At 35.4% G+C, this 26,128-nt stretch overlaps 1 protein-coding gene across 8 annotated transcripts in view; it reads right to left on the bottom strand.

Annotated features, from left to right (window-relative positions):
- Window positions 1-26,128, bottom strand: part of SEMA3A (semaphorin 3A) — a 533,509-nt gene that overhangs the window by 46,893 nt on the left and 460,488 nt on the right. For all 8 annotated transcript variants that reach the window (XM_044946571.2, XM_025291021.3, XM_044946573.2 and 5 more), the window contains 6 exons: window positions 13,384-13,526; window positions 11,527-11,641; window positions 11,358-11,427; window positions 9,636-9,780; window positions 5,660-5,879; window positions 1,658-1,749 (listed from right to left, as the gene is read on the bottom strand). In XM_044946571.2, coding sequence (XP_044802506.1) covers window positions 1,658-1,749; window positions 5,660-5,879; window positions 9,636-9,780; window positions 11,358-11,427; window positions 11,527-11,641; window positions 13,384-13,526 — 785 coding nt within the window. The remainder of the gene's footprint in view (window positions 1-1,657; window positions 1,750-5,659; window positions 5,880-9,635; window positions 9,781-11,357; window positions 11,428-11,526; window positions 11,642-13,383; window positions 13,527-26,128) is intronic.

Raw genomic sequence — 26,128 nt, 5'->3', positions numbered from 1 at the left:
AGTAAAATTATATTGACGATAAGATTCTAAGCACAGTAACTAGCACTGTCTTGGATATTCCACAGATACTGTCTCTAATTCTTCTAGCTTCCTTGTGAGATAGGTATTATTTTCCCTGTCTATACTGATGGGAAAGCTCAGATGAACTCTTTGTGGTCCAAACAGAACTATTATGTAGGTATGATTCAAGAACCTAAGACCTTCCCAGTAGAACATTTCTTAGTTACTACTAGGTGTCTGTGTCATGATTTTTCAGTTACATGTTTCAAAGCTAATTACAATTTTACCTGAAACAATATCAATTAGGAACTTGCCATATTTTACTTTATTTTCTCTTCAAACAATTACTGAAATAGGGAGCAAGAGCCCTATTGAGTTAATAAGTACAGGGTTAAAAGAAGTCCTGGGAAGATTTTGCTTACAATCAAAATATTCAATCAACTGAAAACTTCAATACAGGCACTTCACTTTATAGATAAAGTGTCTGAAATTCCTGGAGACTAAATCCGACATTTCTCATTTTCTGTCCACTAATAATTCAATTTATTTTTAGTAAATAAATGTTTGATTGTTTTTACCTTCTTCTATCAAAAACTGAAATAACACCTTTGATAGGCATCATTTCTCTGTTATGTTTCATAAATAATTCATATCAAGGTGTGTCAATTCAAACTTCCTCCTAGCTGATTTTCTAAAAGGAAAAAAAGACTGTGGTATATGTTAAATTACTTTAGTTTTCTACTCTCACTGCAACACATAAACTGATGCCTCTATCCCCAATCTTGTATAAACTTAGCTGAGCCAGAAGTGATTGATTCACGACAAAGGGACAACTACCAGTTCCTTTCTTACTTGTGCTGCTGCTGCTGCTAAGTCGCTTCAGTCGTGTCCGACTCTGTGTGACCCCATAGACGGCAGCCCACCAGGCTCCCCCATCCCTGGGATTCTCCAGGCAAGAACACTGGAGCGGGCTGCCATTTCCTTCTCCAATGCATGAAAGGGAAAAGTGAAACTGAAGTCGCTTGGTCGTGTCCGACTCCTAAACCCCATGGACTGCAGCCCTCCAGGCTCCTCCGTCCATGGGATTTTCCAGGCAAGAGTACTGGAGTAGGGTGCCATTTGTAAAGACTAGGAATTCGTAACAAATTTTCCACCAGTGATATAAAAATCGTGAACATTTTCTTTCGCTAACAAATGATTTCTTTAGAAAAATGTGATAAAACAACTCACAAATAAGATTTTAAAAATTACTGAAATGTCTTCATTCCTTCATTCTGAATGTATTTCTTTAATACATTCACGGAAGTCATCTATCACCCCACTTACACCATAAAGTGTGAAAGAAGGGATTTGGGAGGCGGGAGGCACGCAGAGTTTGTTCAGTGAGGTAACTTACATTAATAGTATAAAATGTAAATCATATAATTTATCACTGAGAAAACAAAATATGAGCCAAGGATATATTTCTTTACATTTTTAGATTTAACTAGCATTGAAAGTTTCAAGGTTTATTTTGACTAGTGTCTGGCTTTTTAATTGACAAGCTAATTAGAAGGGTATGCCAGACTACTTGTCCATACCAAGATCAGTGTGCAGCTGTCCTAGGGGAAGGACATACAAGTGACCTTGTCGACACTTGAAATTAAACAGCACTCACCCGAAAAACTGTCATTTCTTCAAGCAGAACTTCTTCTAAATCATGCCAGGTCTCCTTAGGAATTGAAACTACTTTAAGAACAGTTCCAACATCTTTGAAAGAAAGTAGAGAACACCACAATTTAAACAGATCTAAAGAGAGTTTAGTGTTAATAAATTATATCAGTAATTGAATAGAAAGAATGGCATTTTGATGTCAGCCTTTTGAAATTTATTTTATTGTTATAGCATTAGTAATATATATTCAAATGCATTTCATGAAACTAGATAAAATATAAATGTAGCTATGGAATAAGCCTTGAAGGTGGTTTTATTCTAAACTTGTGTAATTAAAAAATGTATATATATAAAATAATCATTAGGTTGGATTATTTTTATTTTTAATCTCAATTATCAGGTGTCTCAAAAAAAAAACTAAATTAAAAATAGTATCAGTTTGACAGTATGGGGGCTTCTCAAAAAACTAAAATCAGAACAACCATACTGCTGGGTACATATCAGAAAAGAACCAAGAACACTAGCTTAAAAAGATACATGCGCTCCCATATTCACAGCAGTATTATTTACACCTACCAAGGTATGCACATAACCTAGGTGTCTGTCAACAGATGAATGGATAAAGAAGATGTACGTGTATACACAATGGAATACTACTCAGCCATAAAAAGAAAGAAATTTTGCATTTATAGCAATATTGATGGACTTGGAGGGCATTATGCTAAGTAAAATGAGTCAGACAAACACTATCCTATATGTGGAATCTAAAAAATACAACAAACTAGAATATAACAAAAGAATAAGCAGACTCACAGACATAGAGAACAAAATGAGTGGTTAACAGTGGGAAGAGAGAATGGGGGAGGGACAATATAGGGGTGGGAGCCAAAAAGGATTATTATGGGGTTATATGGAATCATGTGTGAAACTTTTGAAAATATTAAAGCACTATAGAATTGAAGAATCTTTCATCCAATAAGAAATAAAAAAGAAGAAAAATTACACTTTGACATGACAAGTTTTTCTCGTTCTTGTCATGAAATCAGGAACTACTATCAATATTTAATATTCAAGCAAAATGGAAGCAATGTTGCCGAGCAACAAAAGTAGTTGAACTTCAGAGCCCGACTGCTCATCATCTTCCCATGAGGAAGCCTTTAGTGCTTAGAGGTCCCTAAAAAGACAGCTCAATGACCATTTAGTGCTAAATAATAATAATCTGACTTCTCATAATAAATACTAGATTACTTATTAGAGTGGTTTTTCAATAATTGGCCTAATCAATTTTGGCTTTGGTTTAATTAACATATTAGAGTGCTAAAAAAATTTAAATTCATCATTATAAATAATAAAGTAACTGTTAAAGTGAATACATTTTAATAGAGATTTCAAGTATTGTTTATTCATTGCAAAAGATACAAAGTGTTTTAATGATAAGAGTTGCCATTTTTACTCTAAGTTGGGTTAAGAAGCTACTTGTGTATATGCTCAGTTGTGTCTGACTCTTGTAACCCCCACCAGCACTTCTGTCCATGGAAGTTTCCAGGCACAAATACTGGAGTGGGTTACCATTTCCAACTCCAGGGTCTCTTCCCAACCCAGGGATCTAACCCACATATCTTGGATCTCCTGCACTGGCACACATATTCTTTACCAACCTTACCAACTACACCACCTGGGAAGCCTACTAATTTTCCAGTATTTAGAGATACATTTCTATTTGATAGAAGAAAGAACAGCGGTTTATGAAATTCAAAAATTTGACTCTTTGACATTCCATTTCATCAGATGATAAATTATTTTTAGCTATGGATGGCTCAATTTAATCAAATTTAACAGACAAATTGAGAAGAAAAATCTTGTCTGTAAAAAACGTTACACCATAAAAATAATTCAAACTATTCATACCACAGATAACCATTTTCAGGAGATCAATATGATGTGGTATGTGAGCTCAAGAAAGGCTGCTAGTGTATCCCTTGTAAAGTTTTTTTTTAAAGCCCTCTTTTAAGAGGGTCTTTCTATGTTTACAGGACCTTAGACTACTCATAACACCAAAGATTAAAGGTAAATTAGGTTAATCTACTCTGTGCCTCTGATCGGTCTCCAGTATCCAAACATAACCTTATCTGTGTTCCAGATCAAGTTTTACTGAGTAGTATTTCAAACAATTTCACACAAATTGAATCAGATTACTCAACCAGGATCAATGTGCAACTTAGTTAAAAGGTAAAATTACTGTAATCAATTTACTTTGCTGACAGATGACCCTGCTCTGTGCTGACCAATAGCCATCCACAACATCAGATGTTCAACATGCTCATAAAATTGGTTCCTTTAAAGACAGCTCACGTCCCAAGAAGAATTGAAAACTCAAGTTTGGATTTCTTTGGTCAAACTGCCAGAAGCAAGCTTTTGTTGCAGTGACAATGAGTGGGGGACTTTTCAACATTAGAGGCCAGAGGTGAAGAAAAAGGCAAGTGTGACTTTATCGGACAAGCTTAACTACTCTGTAGAGAGATCTAATTATAATTTGACATTAAATGACAAACTAATATTTATTGAAGAGAAATCCTATCATCTTATAATTTCTCAAGATATTTATAACCAGAAGTTGATACTTGCAATTCATTGACTTTTACTGAACTCCAAGTCTCACTGGGATTCTTTGATAGAGAAACTTTCTCCCCCATAAAAGGAAACTATAACGTATTGCTCAGAACCTGACACTGTTACACCTGATAACATTAAGTATTTCACAATTTTGTTATAAAACTTTAAGTCTTCAAAGCACTTATTGCACAGGTGCCATTCCTCTATAGTTAATGCAATTTTTTTCTCTGTTTCTCACCAAGGGAAAATAAATGTTATTACACAAGGTTTCAGAGGAGCACTCACTCTGTTTTCCCACTGATTTATGTCCGTTAACGTTAATGGAGACCAGGAATTTATTACCTTGGAATCTGACCCTAAGTAGCAAGATTCAGATTTGTAACTGGTGCTTTCAAAATAGTATTATTAAAGAAAGTGGGGGGGGGGAGACAGAGTAATATGTTATAACAGTAATGGAATTCATTCTGAAAATATACCTACCTACAAAATTCTTGTTTCTAGCCACATAATTGGTAAGATATACTGTTAAATTTATATAGCAATGAATCTAAAATGTATATGCTGATTTCTTATGCCCACTTTGTTGCTTTTCTGATGAAGTTTGGTTTTGCTTTGTTTTGTTTCTCATTGTATGGTAAACACACTAAATAAATTGTGTTGCCAAAATTTTTTTTCTGGAAGTTTTTTGCACACTACGATAATTTTAAAGTTCAGATAGTTTTGCATCAATATATTATAGAACATCTATTGACTGTCTTGGGAATTTTATGCATGGTTTGAGCAATATCTTTGTCCTGAAAAACCACTGGTCAAAAAAGAGTTATGACTCAATTATAGACACTGATTGTTTACCTCATCATTATCTTTGCCTGATTAAACTTATCAACTTTTGATTGAAAAGGGGATTTGAGTTAATAATGTCAACTTGTCTAAAATCATGACACATTAGAATGGGACAATGTTCAGGATTTTTATAGTTATTTATCAGAGGTTAACTATACCTTGAGCCCCAGTTCGATTCCTGGGTTGGGAAGATCCCCTGGAGAAAGGATAATCTACCCAGTCCAGTATTCTGGGCTTCCCTGGTGGCTCAGATGGTAAAGAATCTGCCTGAAATGTGGGAGACCTGGGTTGCATCCCTGTTTGGCAAGATCCTATGGAAGAGGGCATGGCAACTCACTCCAGTGTTGTTGCTGAGAGAATCCCCATGGACAGAGGAGCTTGACGGGCTACAGTCCATGGGGTCGCAAAGAGTCAAACATGAGTGAGTGACTAAGCACAGCACAGCATACCTTGACAGTGACTATAAAACATTCCCTCAGTTTTTAGTATACTTAATTAGCTAAATGCAATGTTCTGGAAGAACATTTAGAGCTGAAGTTAAAACATTTACCTGTTCCAATAAACATGACATCATACTGCCCATCTTCTGCATCCACTCGATCTACCACAATTTGTGTAAACTGATAATTTACATCTGTTTTGATCATTATTGGCCGGTTATTGATAGGAAATACTGGATTGTACATGGCTGGATGACTTCTTGCAAATGTTATAACATCATCAGGAAGGTCTTTTGTAGAGTCAAATCCACCAAATGTTTTACTGGGACACTATTAAAATAAAGAGAATAATATCTTTTGATTACAATATAATGAATAGGATTATAATTTATATATTATATGGCCTCAATTGTCTAGAATTTAAATCTGCAATTTTTTAAAATTTAAGTAACTGTTAAACTCAAAAATAAAATAATGTTACTTAAATTAGTAGATATAATATGTAGTATATATTTTCTAAACATATCCTAAGTCTCAATGGGATGTCATCATTTCTCACCAAGAACTATAAATGTATCTAATGAATGCAGGGTACAGAAGTCTGGTGCCTTTTATTAGTGACAATACCATCTACAGTATGTTATCAATGAAGAATTTGAAATAGCGAATGAAATATGTTATCACTGCATGCAATTAATCATTAGTTGAGAAAAAGTCAATAATTTTCTTGGATACATTCATATTTCCCTATGATATCATGATAAACATAAATATGTTCCTTTCAAATTAAGAAAATATAAACTATTTTCTTTATTGCTTTAATATAACCCTGAAAAAATACTACAAAAGTACCAAAAATATTATTTCATTAATAATTACAGTAACTTTGAGGAAAAGAAGATGTATTATTCAAAGTGTTTACCAACTTGTATGGCACAGAAACTGACCAAACACGCTGGACCAAGCAGAAAAGATGATAGCCATAGAAAGCCAGACAGAATGCAGTGTTGTATACTGCCATAACATCACCTCTGATTTAAATGCTCCATTTAAGGCAATAAAACAAAAACAAGAAAATTCTGATTTTAGTCTGTCTCTTTTTCATTGCATTTAGTTATATGGTAAAAGCTTTTAGAGTACACTATCACCGTTTCTTGCTTTTTTGCCTTACACTTAGGTAATTTCTGCCATTTAGTTTAAGAGTTTGAAAGCTGAAATGTAATTAAGTGGTTCCTGATCTTGCAAGAGGCTTAGAAGGAGAAATCAATTGTCTTTGTCATTACCTTGATACAGATCATTAATAATTCATGAGAAATGAAATAAATAAAACTTGTTTTGAAATGGGAAGAGTGTCTATCTATCTATGAATATATATGTATATAGTAACCAGATACACACAATAACACATTAATATATCAGTTAAGGGATTTAGGGAATTATTTCTGTTTTAGTAAATTAAAAAAAAATTTATTTAATGAAATATCAAGTAGCTGTATAGCTGTATAAACTCCTGCTGCTGCTAAGTTGCTTCAGTCGTGTTCGACTCTGTGCGACTCCATAGACGGCAGCCCACCAGGCTCCTCCGTCCCTGGGATTCTCCAGGCAAGAACACTGGAGTGGGCTGCCATTTCCTTCTCCAATGTGTGAAAGTGAAAAGTGAAAGTGAAGTCACTCAGTCATGCCTGACTCTTAGCGACCCCATGGACTGCAGCCTCCTAGGCTCCTCCATCCATGGATTTTCCAGGCAAGGGTACTGGAGTGGGTTGCCATTGCCTTCTCCAGTATAAACTCCTAAAAGAAACAATAAAACATATTTTATGACATTAATTTTTTTTTTTTTTGCTTTTCTACCACCATTTAGAAATAACCTACAAAAATTTAGAAATGTAAGATTGCATATTAAGAGATTTATTTATTTTAGATTTTTATCTTATAATTTGTCTCATTCCCTTGCCTAGCTTTTATCATTGTATTTAGTACTACTTAAGCTGTAGGTTTTTGTTTGAAAATGCCATTCTATTGACACACTGTTTGAAGGCCACTTACTGTGTTTTTCTCCCGGAGAAGGCAATGGCACCCCACTCCAGTACTTTTGCCTGGAAAATCCCATGGATGGAGGAGCCTGGTGGGCTGCAATCCATGGGGTCGCTAAGAGTCAGACACGACTGAATGACTTCACTTTCACTTTTCACTTTCATGCACTGGAGAAGGAAATGGCAACCCACTCCAGTGTTCTTGCCTGGAGAATCCCATGGACGGTGAGCCTGGTGGGCTGCCGTCTATGGAGTTGCACAGAGTCAGACACGACTGACGTGACTCAGCAGCAGCAACAGCAGTGTTTTTCTCCAGTAGTGTAGATGGAATGACATACTCTGAGAAGCCCACATTTGAAATTAATGGATTCATCTAAGTGAATTTTATTCACAGGGCAAGGTGCTATCTCCTCTTGGAAGCCCTTCTCTAACTCCTGGCTTAGAGCAGGAATTAAGGCCTTCTGCCTTTTGCCTCCAGCACTTGGTGCAAATTGCTGCCATGATTCCCCATGTTATAACAACTATCTGTGAATAATGGGTGAGAATTCAGGCTCTAGAACAAAACTGCCAGAATTAGTCCTGGCTCCTTTCTTTACCTCAGAGTCTTGATCTGTAAGATGGGGACAATAATTGGGCTACTGAATATAATATACATATACATATAAATAGGCCTGACATAAAATAAAATTTTAATTGCTATTAATTCTAAACACACTGTAGACATCTTCAGATCAAATACTTTGTAGCTCCAAATAACAGCACAGTATCTAATGAAAGACTTTCACCAAGTTTGTTGAAGTAAGCCCAGAGCAAGTTTATAATTAGAATACACTGACATTAATTAGTCATAGAGATTAAAAACAGCCATAAGTTATAACACTGTCCATCAACAAAGTAAAACAGTTGATCATTAAGAAATGGAGTAAATATCATATGCATTTTTATAAAACCATTTGGCTTCTTACAATCAATGGATATTCTATCTTGTTCATTTATTCTTCTGAAAGTCTATTTAATTTTTTATTTACAAAATCCATCAACTAGAAGTAATCTTTATGAAATCCTAAGTAAGTCTAGTAATACAGAAAACAAGATTAAAAGCATTCTATGTCCAATAAAATCATATAAAAACAGCATTTGAATTAAACAATAAAACTCATGTGAAATTAAACAAATTTAAAGAACAAGTTTAGTCATCATATGAAATTATTTCCTTAAAGATTTTTAGGGTTAGAAAATGTTGCACTGGATGAATCCATCCACATATTTTAGAACTTCTGACATCATATTGATGACTTTACTTGCTGCTGCTGCTAAGTCGCTTCAGTCGTGTCTGACTCTATGCGACCACATAGATGGCAGCCCAGCAGGCTCCCCCGTCCCTGGGATTCTCTAGGCAAGACTTTTGACCATATTGATCTTTTCTTTTTTTTCTCCCTACTTTAAACTGTAGGCTTAAAGCTGGTTTTATTATGAGCTCTGTCCAATTTTTTTGAGCTGGAGTGTGCCTAGGATTGCTAGAGGAGAGGGGCCAGTGAGAGTAGACAGCATCTGTTAAAATATGGGGGCCCTGTTCCATGAGGTATTTTTATTTCTTGCATATCTTCTTTACCTATTTGAGGGATTTTCACAGGAAGAAAATACTGGTCAAAAACGTTTTCCTCCTATTTAATGGCAATTCTTGAGCCTTCACCATGATCAAAGAGAATAAGTCCAGGTGTATCTTAACTGTCTCAGCTCTCCATGAAAGCCATTTTTACTATATCCCTTTCAGAAAAGAAAATAAATAAAGCTATCTTTTCAGTTTCTATTTTTTAGAAATTATGGGTAATAGCTACTGGTAGGCACTGAACTTAAGCACTGATGCCTCTGAAGAACACGTTGTTAAATGTGGAATTTCAAGGTATCAGACAAAATCCTCATCTTGCTTTCATTTATAGTCTTGGAATCATTCTTTTACATAATCTGCATTAAATATGTGCATAGCTGCTTTTTTGTTGAGTCTTCAGCATAAATGTACTGATTTCCTATCTTGAACACCTAGGTCACTTACAGTTCCTGGTCGTGGGTAGGGGACTCTTCCTTGATAAGGCACCCACTGGTAGTTGGGACCATCCCTGTGAGCATATGGTCCAAGGAATACCCTTCTCACATCACTCATGCTATACATGCACACGGCTGACCCCTTGAAGATGTTACTAAAAAAGAGAGAACAAAAACAGAATTTCGTTTTTATACAGTGACAGAGCTATTTACGCAGATGTCTTAAATTTCAGATAGCAATTATCAATACCTGAGCATAAATTTTCAAATAGTGTTTAGTATTTTTAAAGCTGCATGTATATATATTTTAATAAGACATAAGAGAACAAATAATCATTGTTCAAAATTAGAAGGCATGGATGAAACCATCTTTAGTACTTGGATGAAACCATCTTTAGTACTAATGTGTGCCTGCTAAGTTGCTTCAGTCATGTCTGACTCTGTGTGACACTATGGACTGTAGTCTTCCAGGCTCCTCTGTCCATGGGATTCTCCAGGCCAGAATACTGGAGTGGGTTGCCATGTCTTCCTCCAGGGGATCTTCCCGACACAGGGATCCAACTTGCATCTCTTACATCTCCTGCATTGGCAGGCAGGTTCTTTACCACCAGCGCCACCTGGGAAGCCCCTAAGTACTCATAGAATATATGTATTCATATCATAAATAGACAATATATGATACAAATATATACATTCATATCATGTTACTTTAAAAAATTAAATGAATATGTCCAATCAAATTTTAATGGCTTTAATACTTATAGAATAAATCAGTATTGGACATTATAGTTTAATCTTTCTTTATGTTATCACAGTCCTTTGCAGCAGTTTTCCTGACTTTTGATTTTAAATTATTTCCCTTTTAAACATTTATACATATCCAAATACATAACACTATTTATATGCATGTAAATATATATTTGGAGAAGGCAATGGCACCCCACTCCAGTACTCTTGCCTGGAAAATCCCATGGATGGAGGAGCCTGGTAGGCTGCAGTTCATGGGGTCGCTAAGAGTTGGGAACCACTGAGCGACTTCACTTTCACTTTTCACTTTCATGCACTGGAGAAGGAAATGGCAACCCACTCCAGTATTCTTGCCTGGAGAATCCCAGGGACGGGGGAGCCTAGTGGGCTGCGTCTATGGGGTTGCACAGAGTCGGACATGACTGAAGCAACTTAGTGCAGCAGCAAATATATATTTAATTCAGCAACTCCAGGTAATGTACAGTCAGAAAATATGCTATTTGATTGACAGTAAGAGCTTTGAGGGAGATGAAAATGAGGAAAGGAGGAGAGGAAGAGAGGGGGAGGTGAAGAAGGAGGAAGATGGAGGAGGTGAGGGAGAAGGAGTGTAAGGACAAGAGAGAAGAGAAAGGAGAGAAGAGGAAAAAAAGATTTTTCACCCTTAGTTTATATTACTATAAACTGTTAACAAAACACAGATTTCTATAATATTTTATATTTCATTCAAATTTTTCAAGTCAAAGCTATACATAGGGCATAGAATGCATTTCATTGTTAAATTTATAGTAATGAACTTCTTTGCTAAAATTTATGTATAAAATGATTTACATCATGACCTATTTCAAGCACCCAAGAATGCACAAGAGCTCAAAGGTTAAGCCAACATTGTTCTTTCAAAAACATATTTTCACAAATATGGACACTTAAAACAGTGTCTAAAGGACATGGATTTTCTATGAAAATAAGAGAGTAAAATGCTATTTACCTGGAAGTTGTAAACACTCCATATACAACTGGATTTTTAGGATCTTTAGAATTCATCAGGAATACATCCTCTGTTTAAAAATAAAATTAGGGAAATTTGCATTTCTGAAGGTTATGGCAAAGCCTGAACAAGTATACTCTGTGCAACACCAACATCATTAGCTACTTACGCAATTCATCAAAATGAGTGTCGATGCCATTTGGGCCTGGCACTGAGCAAATGAGACGAGCTTTGAGGAATGTTGTCCATTTATTCACCAGACTTCTGTGGCCCCCAAAGTCATTCTGAATGGAAAGAATAATGGTTTTAAAAACTGTGCATGCAAGTGATAATTTAAAATATTAGTTTTATCGTCTCTTATCTTTTGTATATGAAACATACACAAAACGCAATTCCTCATTTTTCAAATTGATAAATGAATTTTAAATGACTAGATATAAGTAACTGCATTCTTATCCTACTGTTGGTACAATCTAGTCATTCAAACCTGATTCAAGGAGTGACTTATAATAAATATCCCTTTGCCTTAAACAGTCACTGTACTTTTTCCATTCTGTTACCACTTAGCAATGGACAATATTACTCTTGTGTCTGTTTTGTCTGCTTTAAGTCTCTCTCTCTTATGTAGTAAGATTTTATCCATCTAAGTAAGCTGGTTCATGGAAATAAGCACATTTGCACATAGTAGCACTTAATGAGTATTTATTGAATGAAAGAATAACTGCATGCCTCATAACCCATACTCAAAATACAACACAAAAGCATGCTAAGCATTAAGTATTTTTATAAGTTCAAACAGTTGAAACAATTCTGACTTTACAAATAGCATGTTGAAAAAAATATCAGAAAAATTTTAGTAAAGAACTCATTCCAGAGTAACATATTAAAAAGTAACTGCTCATTGAAAATGAAAATTAACTGTAACCCAATGTAGCAATAAATTCTATTATGATGATATGCTTTTACTGGCAACTTCTAGACTTAAAATAGTATTTATTTGCATATTTTTGAAGAAATATAACTTTTCCTCAAAATTATAACACTGATTTATATTTTGTTTATATGATTTTATTAGTATAAAGATTTATTTTTAACCCTTGTAAGTAATGCTTTTAATGATGCTCTATATTTTATGGAGAAAAGATTCTCATATATTCATATATCATTTGTATGTTTCCAGATCATTAAAACTTATAATTTTCCAGTAATTTAACATACTACAGATAAATAATTAAATCATGACTGGGGAAGAAAAGAGGTTACGCCCCTCTTCTAAGACAGGGATTTGTAAAATTTCATTATTTTTAAAAAAATAATTTAATTTGAAGACAATAAGTGACTTCTGTCCTTATGATTTTCTTGAGATGAAAGGTGCTTTAATAACACAATAACAGTTGGCTTTAATCATATTGCATATATACTACATTTTACAGTACAGAGGGTAAGAACTGTATTCTTATCATACGTTTACACTATTTAGCCCTAAGTATTTACTGACCAATTTTTTATTCTATCTAACATTATAATGCATCTCACATCCAATTTTGTGCCACACAGTATATGAAAGCTCACAGCTTCAAAATTATGTATGTGTGCTTTGTACGTGCACACTGAATGCAATAAATTTATAAAAATAAGTTATAATGTTTTTTCTTTTATATTCATACTTTAGTTATTTCCAACAAAATATATTCATTGAAAACCTACACACTGTAGGAAACTTTACTAGGTCTGAGAATACAAAAACTATTTTCCAAAGTAATATAAAAAATTATTTCTCTTGAATTTCAAACTAGTATTATTTAATGTACTTGTGAAATAGTATGTGACAACCTCCACCTGCATATTTGACTATGAAGTTATACATAAGCAACTGTAATATGTTTTCAATAGTTTTTGCCATTTAAATATTTATAATGATCAGGCAGGCTTTTTAGCCATATTTTTATTATATTTGTACAAAGATGGGAAAGGAGAAAAAAACTGTGATTAGACAATTATACTCTCATTTTTTTCTTTACCTCACCTTGCATATCTGACCTATTCTAGCATGAGTGGCTTTTCCAGTGTGTTCTCCATCTATTGCATTTTCACGGAAGAAAAAGTACACTTTGTCATCTTCAGGGTTGTCACTCTCTGGGATGAGGTGGGCACTAATGAACCTTGGATCTGAGAGACAAATTATAGCATATATATTAATTCACAATTGGGTAAATAAGATCATTCATTATAGTCTACTTTCAATTTTCTTTTAACTCCTATTTGACATATTTCAAGAGCTAATTTTCCTTGTTTCACTCCTTTTCAGCAGATGCAAACTGTTCTTTATGCATTTTAAAGTATGTTACAAATCACTTAGGTTTCAAAAAGTTATTTTTTTCCAATAAAAATCAGGAATAGATACAGAAACCCTCAGTGTGACCAGATAATGCAGATGCATTACTGGATATTAAAATATTTTGTAAACTGTAAGAGTTACCAAGCATTACTTATTGCCATCATCATTGTTATTCTTTTTTTCAAGCATAAAATAGTTTAAATCACACTACCAATTGGTCTATTCCACTTTCCAGTAAAAACTGGGTTGGAAGGGAAAGGTGAGATTCCTATAAAACAAAGCAAAACAAGTTCTCTCAAGTTGTACCCCATCTCATTAAATGGGAACGCCATTTACTAGATACTCAAGCTCCAAACCCTGATGTCACTCTTGAGTTCGCTGTGTCTCCACCGAATAGGTCAGGGTGTACCTCTGATACATCACTACTTCTCTAAACCCTCCTATATCTTTTCGAATCACTGGCAGTAAAACACAAACTCCTTACAGTAACGAAGCCATCTATGACTGGTCCCTGCTACTCTTCATGCCTTCTCTTCTACCTACCCTTCCTTCCGTACCTTACTCCTAGCCAAGTATACCAATCCCTTCCTGGTTCTCAAGTAGGTTCAGTTCAGTTCAGTTGCTCAGTCATATCCGACTCTTTGCAGCCCCATGGACTGCAGTATGCCAGGCTTCCCTGTCCATCACCAACTCCTGGAGCTTGCTCAAACTCATGTCCATCAAGTTGGTGACGCTATCCAACTATCTCATCCTTTGTCGTCCGCTTCTTCTCCTGCCTTCAAACTTTCCCAGCATCAGGGTCTTTTCCAACGAGTCAATTATTTGCATCAGGTGGCCAAAGTATTGGAGCTTCAGTTTCAGCATCAGTCCTTCCAGTAAATATTCAGGACTGATTTCCTTTAGGATTGACTGGTTTGATCTCCTTGCAGTTCAAGGGACTCTCAAGAGTCTTCAACACCACAGTTCAAAAGCATCAGTTCTTTGGTGCTCAGCTTTCTTTAATGTCAAAATCTCACATCCATACATGACTATGGGAAAAAACCACAGCTTTGACTATATGGACCTTTGTCAGCAAAGTAATGTTTCTGCTTTTTCATATGCTGTCTAGGTTGGTCATAGATTTTCTTCCAGAAAGTTACAATCAAGCAAAAGTGATGATAGAAGAATAAATAAAAACAAAGCAAACAGTATTTTATACTTATAGATATTCTTTTAAGTTGGTATTTGGGCATGAAAGAAGGCATTATCAAGCATCTCAGGGTGCTCAACCTGGTGCTCTGTGACAACCTAGAAGGGTGGGGTGGGCTGGGGGTGGGAGGGAGGCTCCATGTTGAATCATGTTGACATATGGCAGAAACCAATATACTAGTATAAAGCAATTATCCTCCAGCTCAAAATAAAGAAGAGTAAATAAAAAAAGAAGACTTTATCAAGCATCATGGTCTGTCTCTAAAACATGTGAGGATAATTATCATCTTACACAAGTGGATTCTAGTGGGAAATCAAGCACGTTATCATGTAATACATTGTTAAAAGGCCTTCAATCCGAGTATCTCTTTAGTACCTGACACTATACGCACAGAGGATTTGGTAGCCAAATTAAATCTGACATAACTTCAGATATGACAAAAAGTACCGCTATGCACAGAAAATAATAAACATATTAAAATAGGAAAAGAGCATATCGAAGAAAAACAAAGTCAATTTAATGTGACTTGGCTATAAGAAATTTATATCATTATCTTGAACAAAATATCCACTCTAATTTCAAAATAAATCAGGTCTTTAGTTGATGTTTTCCAAAAATTTAAAAGAAGCCATTCTTTTAATATATTGAATTTAGAAAATCTTATATATATTTATTTTTTTGGCCCAAACCTTTGCTCACTATTCATTTTCTGTTTCTCAGGAGCCCAAAATTTGCCTTTCTCGTCCTTGCCCTTCTCTGTCATTCTCTCAGTCTACTTCTCTCCTTTCTGGTAAATCCTCCTCTTTATTTAATCCAGACATTCTAATTGTCTTCCTTATCATTCTAGAACTTCTTGGCCTCCTAAACCTCCAGTTACCTGCCTATACAACCCCAGAACTTTCCTCTCTCTGTCTTCATACCTAAGCAAGGATGAAGAAAATAATATAGTCTTTGTAAATATTCATTTACATACATTCAAACTGTTTATCCTAAATGCTGATGTTGCTAAGGAATTATTTTATTTACTTTTAGTGACTCACTTTAGACTTATTATCTGCTGCTGTTTAAAATCATTCTCACTGTCTTCAAAATAACTAATGGATCATCTCTCAATTTATCCTCCAAAGATGGATTATTTATCTGCTATACCACTGAGACCAAAGCCATCTAGTAAGAACTCCCTTCTTTTGCTTCCTTCCCCACCCAATCTTTCTTTATTTCCATTCTGTGGAAGAATGATTTCTCTTCCTTTATATGTCTAAGGCCTCTCTCTATTTGCTCTCAATCCAGTAATCTACAGACGGTTGGTTGCTCCAATAAACAATCTCCCTTCTTCATACAATCTCTCACCATTTGTATTTTATTTATCAAATATTTCCTAAGCACTTGCTCCGTGCTCTGAATTGTGGAGGATCAGGGGAAATGTTTTCTGCCTACATGGTGCTTACTGTCTGTGAGAGAATACCAACAATTAAACACAGAAATTATTAAATTGCACATAATTTGGAAAAATAGAGAGTTTGAAATGACTGTAATGAAAAATGAAGGGAAAACTGATCTTGCTTTGATGGAATTAGGGAAAGTTTTTCTCAGAAGAAATGACATACAATTCAAGACCTGAAGAATATCTAGGAGTTTCCCAGGTAGAAGGAACACAGGTGTGAGGTTACAGAAACCACAGAGAATTTTACGCAACAGAGGAGGGAGGTGGTCAGAGATGATGACAGAAAGTTAAGCCAAGGCCACAGTAAGAAGGACGTTTATTGTTCAGTAGTTTATTTTCCTAATGGCTAAAAGGGAAACCAGTAAAGTATTTTAAACCTAGTAATGACATTATCAGGTTTCTATTTTTAGAAGATCACTGGCTTCTGTAGGAAAAAAAACATATATACTGAGGCAAGAATGAAGGCAAGAAGATTACTTTGAAGGCTGGTGAGAAATTATGGTGATGTGGACTTGTATCACAGAGGAGACAAATGCAGAGACTCTGTGAAAGTAGAAAAAATGGATTACATTCACTGATAAGACATTGGATATGAGAAGTAGTAAGAAAAATCATGGACAAATTAAATAAACAGTTGATTTAAACATCTGGTTGGATAAGGATCATTTACTGAGATGGACGGAGAAGGCAATGGCACCCCACTCCAGTACTCTTGCCTGGAAAATCCCATGGATGGAGGTGCCAGGTAGACTGCAGTCCATGGGATCGCTAAGAGTCAGACACAACTGAGCGACTTCACTTTTACTTTTCACTTTCATGCATTGGAGAAGGAAACGGCAACCCACTCCAGTGTTCTTGCCTGGAGAATCCCAGGGACGGGGCAGCCTGGTGGGCTGCCGTCTATGGGGTTGTACACGACTGAAGTGACTTAGCAGCACTGAGATGGAACAACTGAAGAAGAATAGATTTGAGAGTGGAGAAGGAAGCCTAGCCCAGTTTAGTGCATCTTTGGTGGGAGATGCTTTTGAAGTTATCCCTTAGACCAGGAGATACAAGAGTTCTTTCCCCATTGGTAGTGTTCTTAGTGTGAGTCAACAGGAACCACCTCATCAGCCAACTGATTCCTCATCCTCCTTTGGTTGTCATCAGCCATTGGCACAATAAAGCAGTCACATTTTTCCAAAAATTTTTATTGCTTCTCTGGCTTGTGCCTTTTATTTTTTTTGGACTTTGAACCTCAATTGTTAATAATCTAATCTTCACAATTTCCTTTGGGACTATTTTTCCTAAAACCCTAAATATATATGTTCCTTAAATTTCTTTTTAGACACTTATTTCCTTCTATTCCTATAAATAAAGCCTCTCCTAGTATTTCTTCTACTATTTTAATATTCTTAATTTTATTATATTTTTAAAGTTTTTTCCTTTGGGAGTTTATTCACTTTTGTAGCTTGAAGTATCACCAGACTACATCAGCCTTTCTTTTCTTCCTATATTCAATTCTGCATTTCAAAATTTTGGCTACAATAGTCTACTTAGATATTTTATTGCAACTTAAATTCATTACGCCCAGCAAAAGAACTTGTCAACTTTTCTTTATAAACTGTTTCTGCTCATACTTTTCCATTTTGGTTAATGTGAAGATCAGTACCTAGATATAAATGCTAGTTTACCTTAAATTGCCTCCATCTCCTGCAGGACTTCTGTTTTGTAGTCTAAATTTATTTTCAAACGTATTCTTGCTATAATTTTCACTTCTTTTCCCTGTTTTATAGCATTAACTTTGCCAGCAAAACTCAGTCTTTTCACTTTAGAGTTATATTTTTGGAATAATCTAACTTATACATGTATTATCTATTTCTTCTAAGGCATCTATCCATACAGTGCTACAGAAATAAGTACAAATGCATTTATACCATGTATTTTTCCATAACAGATTTCAAATGTCATAGGATATGACCACCATAAATCAAGTTGTCGCAACCAGAAAGGGTTATAGGGCTGATACTATTCCAGGTCAGTAACAGGGTTAAAAGTAGAGACTACATTTATCAATACATATGCTCAAGATGGACCATGATTTTGGCTCAGAGCTTTCTAGCAACAAGAGGAAGTGGGAAACCTTGTCAGTTGCGTTATTCACAGTCTCTAATATAGATGATAAACTAAAGGAAAGCCACACCATCCATGGACTAAAACCTCTGACTTATCTTTCAGTAGAACCAACCACAGTTTCCCTTTATTAACTCCTTAGCAAACCCACATATCATTCCAGAAAACACCACATCTACCATCTTCACAGTCATTTAGTTCACATAACATGGAGGGAAATTTGCTTCTATCTCTTCTAAATCATTTAATTCTTTTTTTTTATGATGCTCACCTTCATTTTTTATGACAATCATTTGTCCATTATTTCTCCCTCTCATACCTTCAGCTTGACCAAAAATTCCCCTAAGCATATTGTGAATCTATCTCACTGCAGCTACCTAAATGCATGCCCTTATCTCTTCTGCCCTGGCACCCACATTCATGTTTTCCCTGCCTGTGGCCTTACCTTCTTCAATCCACCTTGTATATTCTACCTCCGTTTAACATATAAACTCTTTCCTGGCACCTGGTGCATATTCCTCAATCAGAATCCATGAAACTCTATTTAATGATGTATTTCCTTTCCTCTTTATTCTTGTAAGCTGATCTCCCTATTTTTTTCCCTATTTATTCCAGTCTAAGCATAATTTCTCAAACAGAACATTGCTCCTGAATGAATAAATGAAGAAATAGATGAATGAGTTTGCTGAACTAAAGTGTGCAGGTTTTTTTTTTTTTTTTTTTTTTTTTTTTTTTTTTTTTTAAGATACATCACATTTTATTGCTTTTGGAAGTAGTTTGTTAAAGCTTGGGAATGAACAGAACTCATCATAGCTTTGACAATGTTTAAGTTCTTGGTTAAAGAAATGTTTAGATGTGTTTATTTAAACTGCAACTATTTCTAAGAGTTATTATACCATAGTGGTTTTTCAAAAGGTTCTACTGAAATGTTATAAATGTTCTTTTAATTGAGAAGAAGCTTTTTGTTTTTGATTGCATCCCTTTGTATTAGGTAACTAATGTAGTAAAATAGATTATCTGTTTGCAATTTTTCAAAATTAGATTTCATCAGTAGGATTAAAATATCAGAAAGCATGCCTCTTCATTTTATGAAGCTAAGAATAATGCATATATTAGAAGTCAGAGATTACCACTGTCCTGCGAAACTTCAAGTATTCAATAACTTGCCCTGTCATCAAAAACACTGCATGGAAAAGTTTTACCAAAATTCATTTAGATTGACCTATTTTATTAGTTCTCTTTAGGAATCTAAGAAAATTCCTGGCATTTACAGAGGAAGTTATTCTACTTCCAGTTACTCCCAGCAAACGGCAAGCAGAAATGAAAAACCCAAACCCACTAGTTACTTTTTCTTCTAAAATTTGTGTTCTGTAACCCATTAAATCAGTGATTGCCTATTTCCAGATACAAATTCCTGATTTTAATATGTTCAAGTCCATTGAAAATAACAGACATGCACATACAGGATTTTTAATAATGTAAACAGTTACAATGCCCCTAGATACTTTTCCACATTGCAACTCTGTAAATTGCTCTACTCTGTAAAGTTCACAAAATCCCAAGTGAGAATGATTTAACAAAACCTTTGAGCTTGTACAATTTGAAAATATTTCTTGCCATGTGAAGCAGGAAGTTCATGTGGATATATAGTAAAAGCTGAACATCAAAAGAAAGGGGCAAAATCCATTTAAGCAAGATCAAAGTGCATTCATCTTGCCAGCATACAACTGCAATGTAAACACGATGAAGGGTAAATAGAGTTGGAAAGATTCTCTCATCTGAATAGCTTATAAATGGTATGCCTTTGGGGAAGAAACTTTGCCTTTACAGGTACTGTGCTACCTTTGCAATGCCCCTGAGCTTGGGATAGAAGCTGAACAAATAGTCACATTTAATAATCTTGGGCCAATGCTATCATGTGAAGCATGGGGTCTTTAATCATGATAATAGCAATAAATGCTGAGTAAATACACTTCTCTTCTCTTTTCCCCTTTATCTCCTTTAGCACCCCTTGACATTCTTCCACACCTCATCCCACACATGGCATTTCTTGCAAAATTCACGTTTGGGCACCACCTGCCACTTATAACAGTACCACTCTGTCGAAATATTTTTAGCAGCTGCAAATTAAACTGTCCTTCAGGTGCGATCTCACACTTAATGGAAATGACACCTTGTTATAGGACATGCGGCTCCCTTTATGATTCATTTGGCATCTTGAGTTTACTTAAATTATGAACACATTTTGCTGCACTCAGGATTAGGATCAGTCTGATTTGCTAGGATGGGCACATTTTGACCAGCATTTGGCTGGACTTCTCCCTTGTACCCACAAGTCCCCAAAGAACAAGAACATTCAAGCAAAACCATAGGAATATTTTTTCTGAAAATGAATCAAACCTACTGGATGATTTAAGGTTTTGGAGTATCTACACTCCAAATGGTATAACATACATTGGTTTTCTAGGACATACATTACACACAGTTCATTTGGATAGAGGATGGAATTAATGATTATAAACTCTCTTATGCAACTTTAAGAGGAATAGTTTCACACCATGAAACAGACGATCCTCTTGTAAAGTATGTTAGGGGGTTCTAGAGCAGAACAGAAGGAACAAAAGCCCACTGTAGAAAAACAGTGCCAATTACCTAACTCTCTGAATCAGTCCTGACACCATTTATGAGAGGACAGGAAGGCTTGAAAATTCACCTAGTTCACAAATAAACATAGACTCGTGTTTTCTTCACATTTGAAATGTGACTTCACTGACATTATGATTTATGTATGAAGGAAAATCCTTACTAAATATATACCTTGAATTAACAACATAAAAATAAATTCTTACCTCACTGTACTTATATAAAAACTCTCCTGTGATAGGAGTCAAATAAAAACTGTGTAAAATGAGGCTTTTCCCACTCACTGGACTTGTAACATCAAAAAATTAATAAATGTCAACTAGTCTCAACTTTCTTATCTGTCAGAGGCACATATCTTTGAGGGGTGATGAAAGAATTACATTAGAATATATACATATATACATCTACATCTACATATATATATACATATATACATCTACATATATATATATGTCTCTGTGTGTGTATCTATCTATCTACTTACCTACTTAACCTATTTATATTGCTGTATCACAGGCCTTCAAAAACTGCTAGCTTGTATAATTATAGAACATAAAAGTTTAGAAATATACTATGTAAATATATGTTTAAAAGTTAATGGTAACAAAAACTCAGATTGCTAATGAAAGCAAACAGAAACAGAAGCTGGATGATAAGGAAGCTATAAACCTGTTATAGACAACTGAGAAGAACAAACAGCAGTTGTAAATTATGTAAATTAAAAAATTTTTGGAATTAAGAAGAAGTATTTCCAATGTCACAACCTTGGACTTCAAAATACTTACAAGCTAACTAGCAGGGAAGTTGCTGACAGAGAAAAAGTCTCACCAGATGAAGGCCAGCACACCAGGATGGCACCCAAAGTGACTGGTTTCTTTCCGTTTCAGCTCTGATGCAGCATGGGGCAGGGGGGAGGCCCCCAAAGAATCAGAAGACCGTGAATGGGAATGTCTAGCACATTGAGAATGCAGGGAATGCAGCGTAAGGTCATCTCACATTCTTAGCTAACAGCCTAAGCAGAATGGATATATCATTTTTGGCTATGGAATAGAAAAACCTCTGGCTGCCAAGAAATAGGCCTGGAAAAACTTTTGATGCTTAGTTGGCTGGAAAAATATGAACAGCCCTTGGGATAGTTTAACCCAAAGAATGGTTCAAAATGAGTCATGCCAGGAAACCGAGAAGAGCTGATTTGGATGGGAAGATGAGCACAAACAGTAAGCGAAAACAAAAGGTACTAGTTACTTTGATCCTTCCTCGTCATTTTTATACATTGTTCTAAGCCACAATCATCCCAGAAAGAAATCTGACATTAAGACCCAACAAATGTTCAAAATGCAAACTAGAAACTGGCAAAGCTAGGATGTGAACAAGACCCGAGTTTTTACTGTACCAAGCAGCATCAAATATTTATACCAATGTATTTTGTAATATGTATCTAAGTTGCCTATGCACATACACGATTTGGTTACTGTTTACTATTTTAATAAAGATATCAGCTTTGTTAATTAAAAATTGGTATAAAAGCTTGATGCTTTCTACTACTTCAGACTCCATAAAGACAATCAGGGTCCTCCTATTCAGCCCCCTTGCTATATAATTCATGGCTCACCTCACATTGCATTTTCATCTGTAACCTCCTGTTATCATTCTGCATTCTTGAAACTTTCACTCTTAAATGACTGTCTTTATGCAAATTCTATATGAAGAATCATGCCAATTTTTCAAGATCTTTTCCTAATATTTTCCAAAAGTACTTTCTTTAAATTCTTCACGTGGAAATTTGTCTTCTGGGTTCTCACAATATTTTGCTTAGATTTCAGTTAAAATTGTTAAACCATCTCACCTGCCCTAGATATTCTTTACAATTTCTTCCTAAAGTTTTTTAAAGGCAGGGCTCTGTCATTTATCTTCAAATCCTAATTCTTAAAATAGTATATATTACCATTTAAATTCTTGCTAATTTGAACTCAGTTGAACACCATTCTATTTTTATAACCGTTTTACAGTTTGTAAACTGCCTTCACACAGGTGATAGCAGAGGAACTGCACGAGGATACAGTAAGGGGCTGTCACATTTGGCTAAGCTTTACCACTAACTGTGTGACCCTTCAAACATTATTTCACATATCTGTTTCAAGTTCTCATCATAAGGTGAGAATATGGTGAGGCTATAAAGCTCAAATGACCTTAATGGCATTAAAACGCATGGACATAGAACAACATGCCATGTGAAATAAGAGCTATCATTGTTTTCCAAGTATTGGTTACCCCTGCTTCAAAGTTAGCCATGTGCTGTTCTTCAGAAATCATTTAAGAAGAGCACCATTGAAGTGAAAAAAAAAAAAAAAAGAGCATCTTTAAAAAATACAAAAGTGGAAAATAAAGGGCACAAAGGGCAAATCAACAGCTCCGTTTTTTCCCCCCCCACATCACTTGGTCATAATGAAAGAGACAAAATGAGTCAGACACTAAAATATCAGCAGCCACATGTTTCTCCATACAAACAGATAAAGACACATGAATCCAAAAAATTCAAAAGGAGGTTTGATTCTCAGTGTTGGGACTTAAACAGCTATATTCCTCATCAAGCAAAACTGGATGTGCTGCAACATTTTTAGGTTCTCCCTTGTACTTTCTGTCAATAAATTTATACCATGAGTGTACTCATCACCTTTGCAATTACTGAATGATTAGCGTTTTTAATCACATTATATATAGGTAAGATTACAGGTGTGTATAATCATTATGAGGTAATTAAAACTTTTTCTGCTAAAAGAATTTTTTTAAGTAGAGTAAGGAAATATTCAGAAACGTATCGCTCCCATAGTTGCTGCCTTTCACTTTCATTCATATATATATATATCCCCATCTTAATCAGTTTGATTCCCTAATTAAGAGGATATTCTTTTGTGCCTGAGCAGCACTTTTGGGCTGACTTTTGACCATGTTTATTAGTATTGCACATTCAGCTTCTCAGAATAACTCACTATCTCCATCATGTCCACACTTGTTCCAACTGGAAGCTCATCTTTCTCAATGCCACCCCATTTCTTTCTCCTTACTCTTCATCAATATTTAGTCAGGCATCAGGTTTTATTTCCGTCTCTCTCCTAAATATTTTTATATCTATCTTTATTCTTCATGTCTTAATTTAGGTCCTTAAAGTTTTCCCACCCTTTAATAGCTTTCTGAGTTTCTGGTTATCAGTCTTACCTTGCTACATTTTTTTCTTCTATACAAAGCCAAGCGGCTTCATCAACATTCAGTTTGTTTTTGTCAATCCATTGTTTGACATTCTCCTTGATACAGTTTTGGTTGGAATATAAATTGTTCTGGCCATTTTTTATAAAGCCACACATATACCTACCCTATGACTTCCCAGGTGGCTCAGTGGTAAAGAATCTAACCTGCCAAGGCAAGAGACACAGGAGATGTGGGTTCAATCTCTAGGTCAGGAAGATCCCCTGGAGGAGGAAATGGCAACCCATACCAGTATTCTTGCCTGGAAAATTCCATGGACAGAGGAGCTTGGCGGGCTACAGTCCAGGTGATCACAAAGATTTAGACACGACTGAGCGACTGAGCACACAGGCTTACCTACCCCATGATCCAGTCATTCAATTCCTTGCTTTTTAACTGAGAGAAATGAAAACTTATATGCTCACAACTAGACTTGAACAAGAATGGTTATGGCAGTGTCATTAAGCTGAGGTGTCTATTAGTAGAACAGATAACAGGATGTGGTGTAGCCCAAACAGGTAAATTTTCCCAGAATCATTTGAAAAGACCCTGATGCTGGGAAAGATTGAATGTGGGAAGAGAAGGGGATGACAGAGGATAAGATAGTTGGATGGCATCACTCACTCAATGGACATGAGTTTGAGTAAACTCCGGGAGTTGGTGATGGACAGGGAGGCCTGGTGTGCTGCAGTCCATGGGGTTACAGAGTTGGACACGACTGAGCGACTGAACTGCACTGAATTTCCCAGAAATAATAAGAAACAAAATACTGATATATGTAATGATATGGATGAATTTCAAAAATATTAAAACAGAGGAACATGTATTGTGTAATTCCATTTATGAGTTTCTCAACTAGGCAAGAATAATTATTGTAAAAAATTCAGAATAGTGGATTCCTCTGGGGACAAGGAGAAGGCAATGACACCCTACTCCAGTACTCTTGCCTGGAAAATCCCATGGAGGGAGGAGCCTGGTGGGCTGCAGTCCATGGGATGGCTAAGAGTTGGACATAACTGAGCGACTTCCCTTTCACTTTTCACTTTCATGCATTGGAGAAGGAGATGGCAACCCACTCCAGTGTTCTTGCCTGGAGAATCCCAGGGACGGGGGGAGCCTGGTGGGCAGCCGTCTCTGGGGTCGAACAGAGTCGGACACGACTGAAGCGACTTCTCAGCAGTTTCACAGCTGAGGACAAAGGTATGGGGATTGATTAGGAAAGGGCAAGAGAAAACTTTCTGGGGTGTTTCTAACCTTAGTTGGCACTTATGGTACAGAAGTATTTCATGTGTCACAACTCATTGTATACTACACTTGTTATTAGTGTATTTCATTCTATATAGGTTTCACCTCAATAGAAAAAATAAACAATATTGAACTTGAATCACTGTTAATCATTTGAGAATTGTGTGCTGATGTCTGAAATCTATTTTGAATTGACAAAAAAAAAGATGGTTGATGAAGAAAAATGGATAGATAGATATGTGATAAATTACAGAAAACTGTAAATTTGTAGAATACAGGCTGAGAACAAATGTGCATCACTATCAAATTCTTTCAAATTTCCTGTATATGAAAATTTTTCTTAGAAAAATAATTTAAAATTACTTCTATGTCTCTGAAACAAAACGTAATATGTTTATATTAACTTTCTGTTAAGGTGTGCTAAGACACATATAAGGATTAAGATAAATTAAGAAAACATAGCCTGTAAATACTTATCATTATGGGTGGTAAGAAAATCACTTACTTTCTTTTCTTTACTGATACTTATCTTTATAACTTAGTCTTAAATTCAAACT

The sequence above is a fragment of the Bubalus bubalis genome, chromosome 8, assembly GCF_019923935.1.
Source record: "Bubalus bubalis isolate 160015118507 breed Murrah chromosome 8, NDDB_SH_1, whole genome shotgun sequence".
NCBI lineage: Eukaryota > Metazoa > Chordata > Mammalia > Artiodactyla > Bovidae > Bubalus > Bubalus bubalis.
Note: the sequence above shows the minus strand (reverse complement) of the source record. Positions and strands in the feature narration are given on the sequence as shown.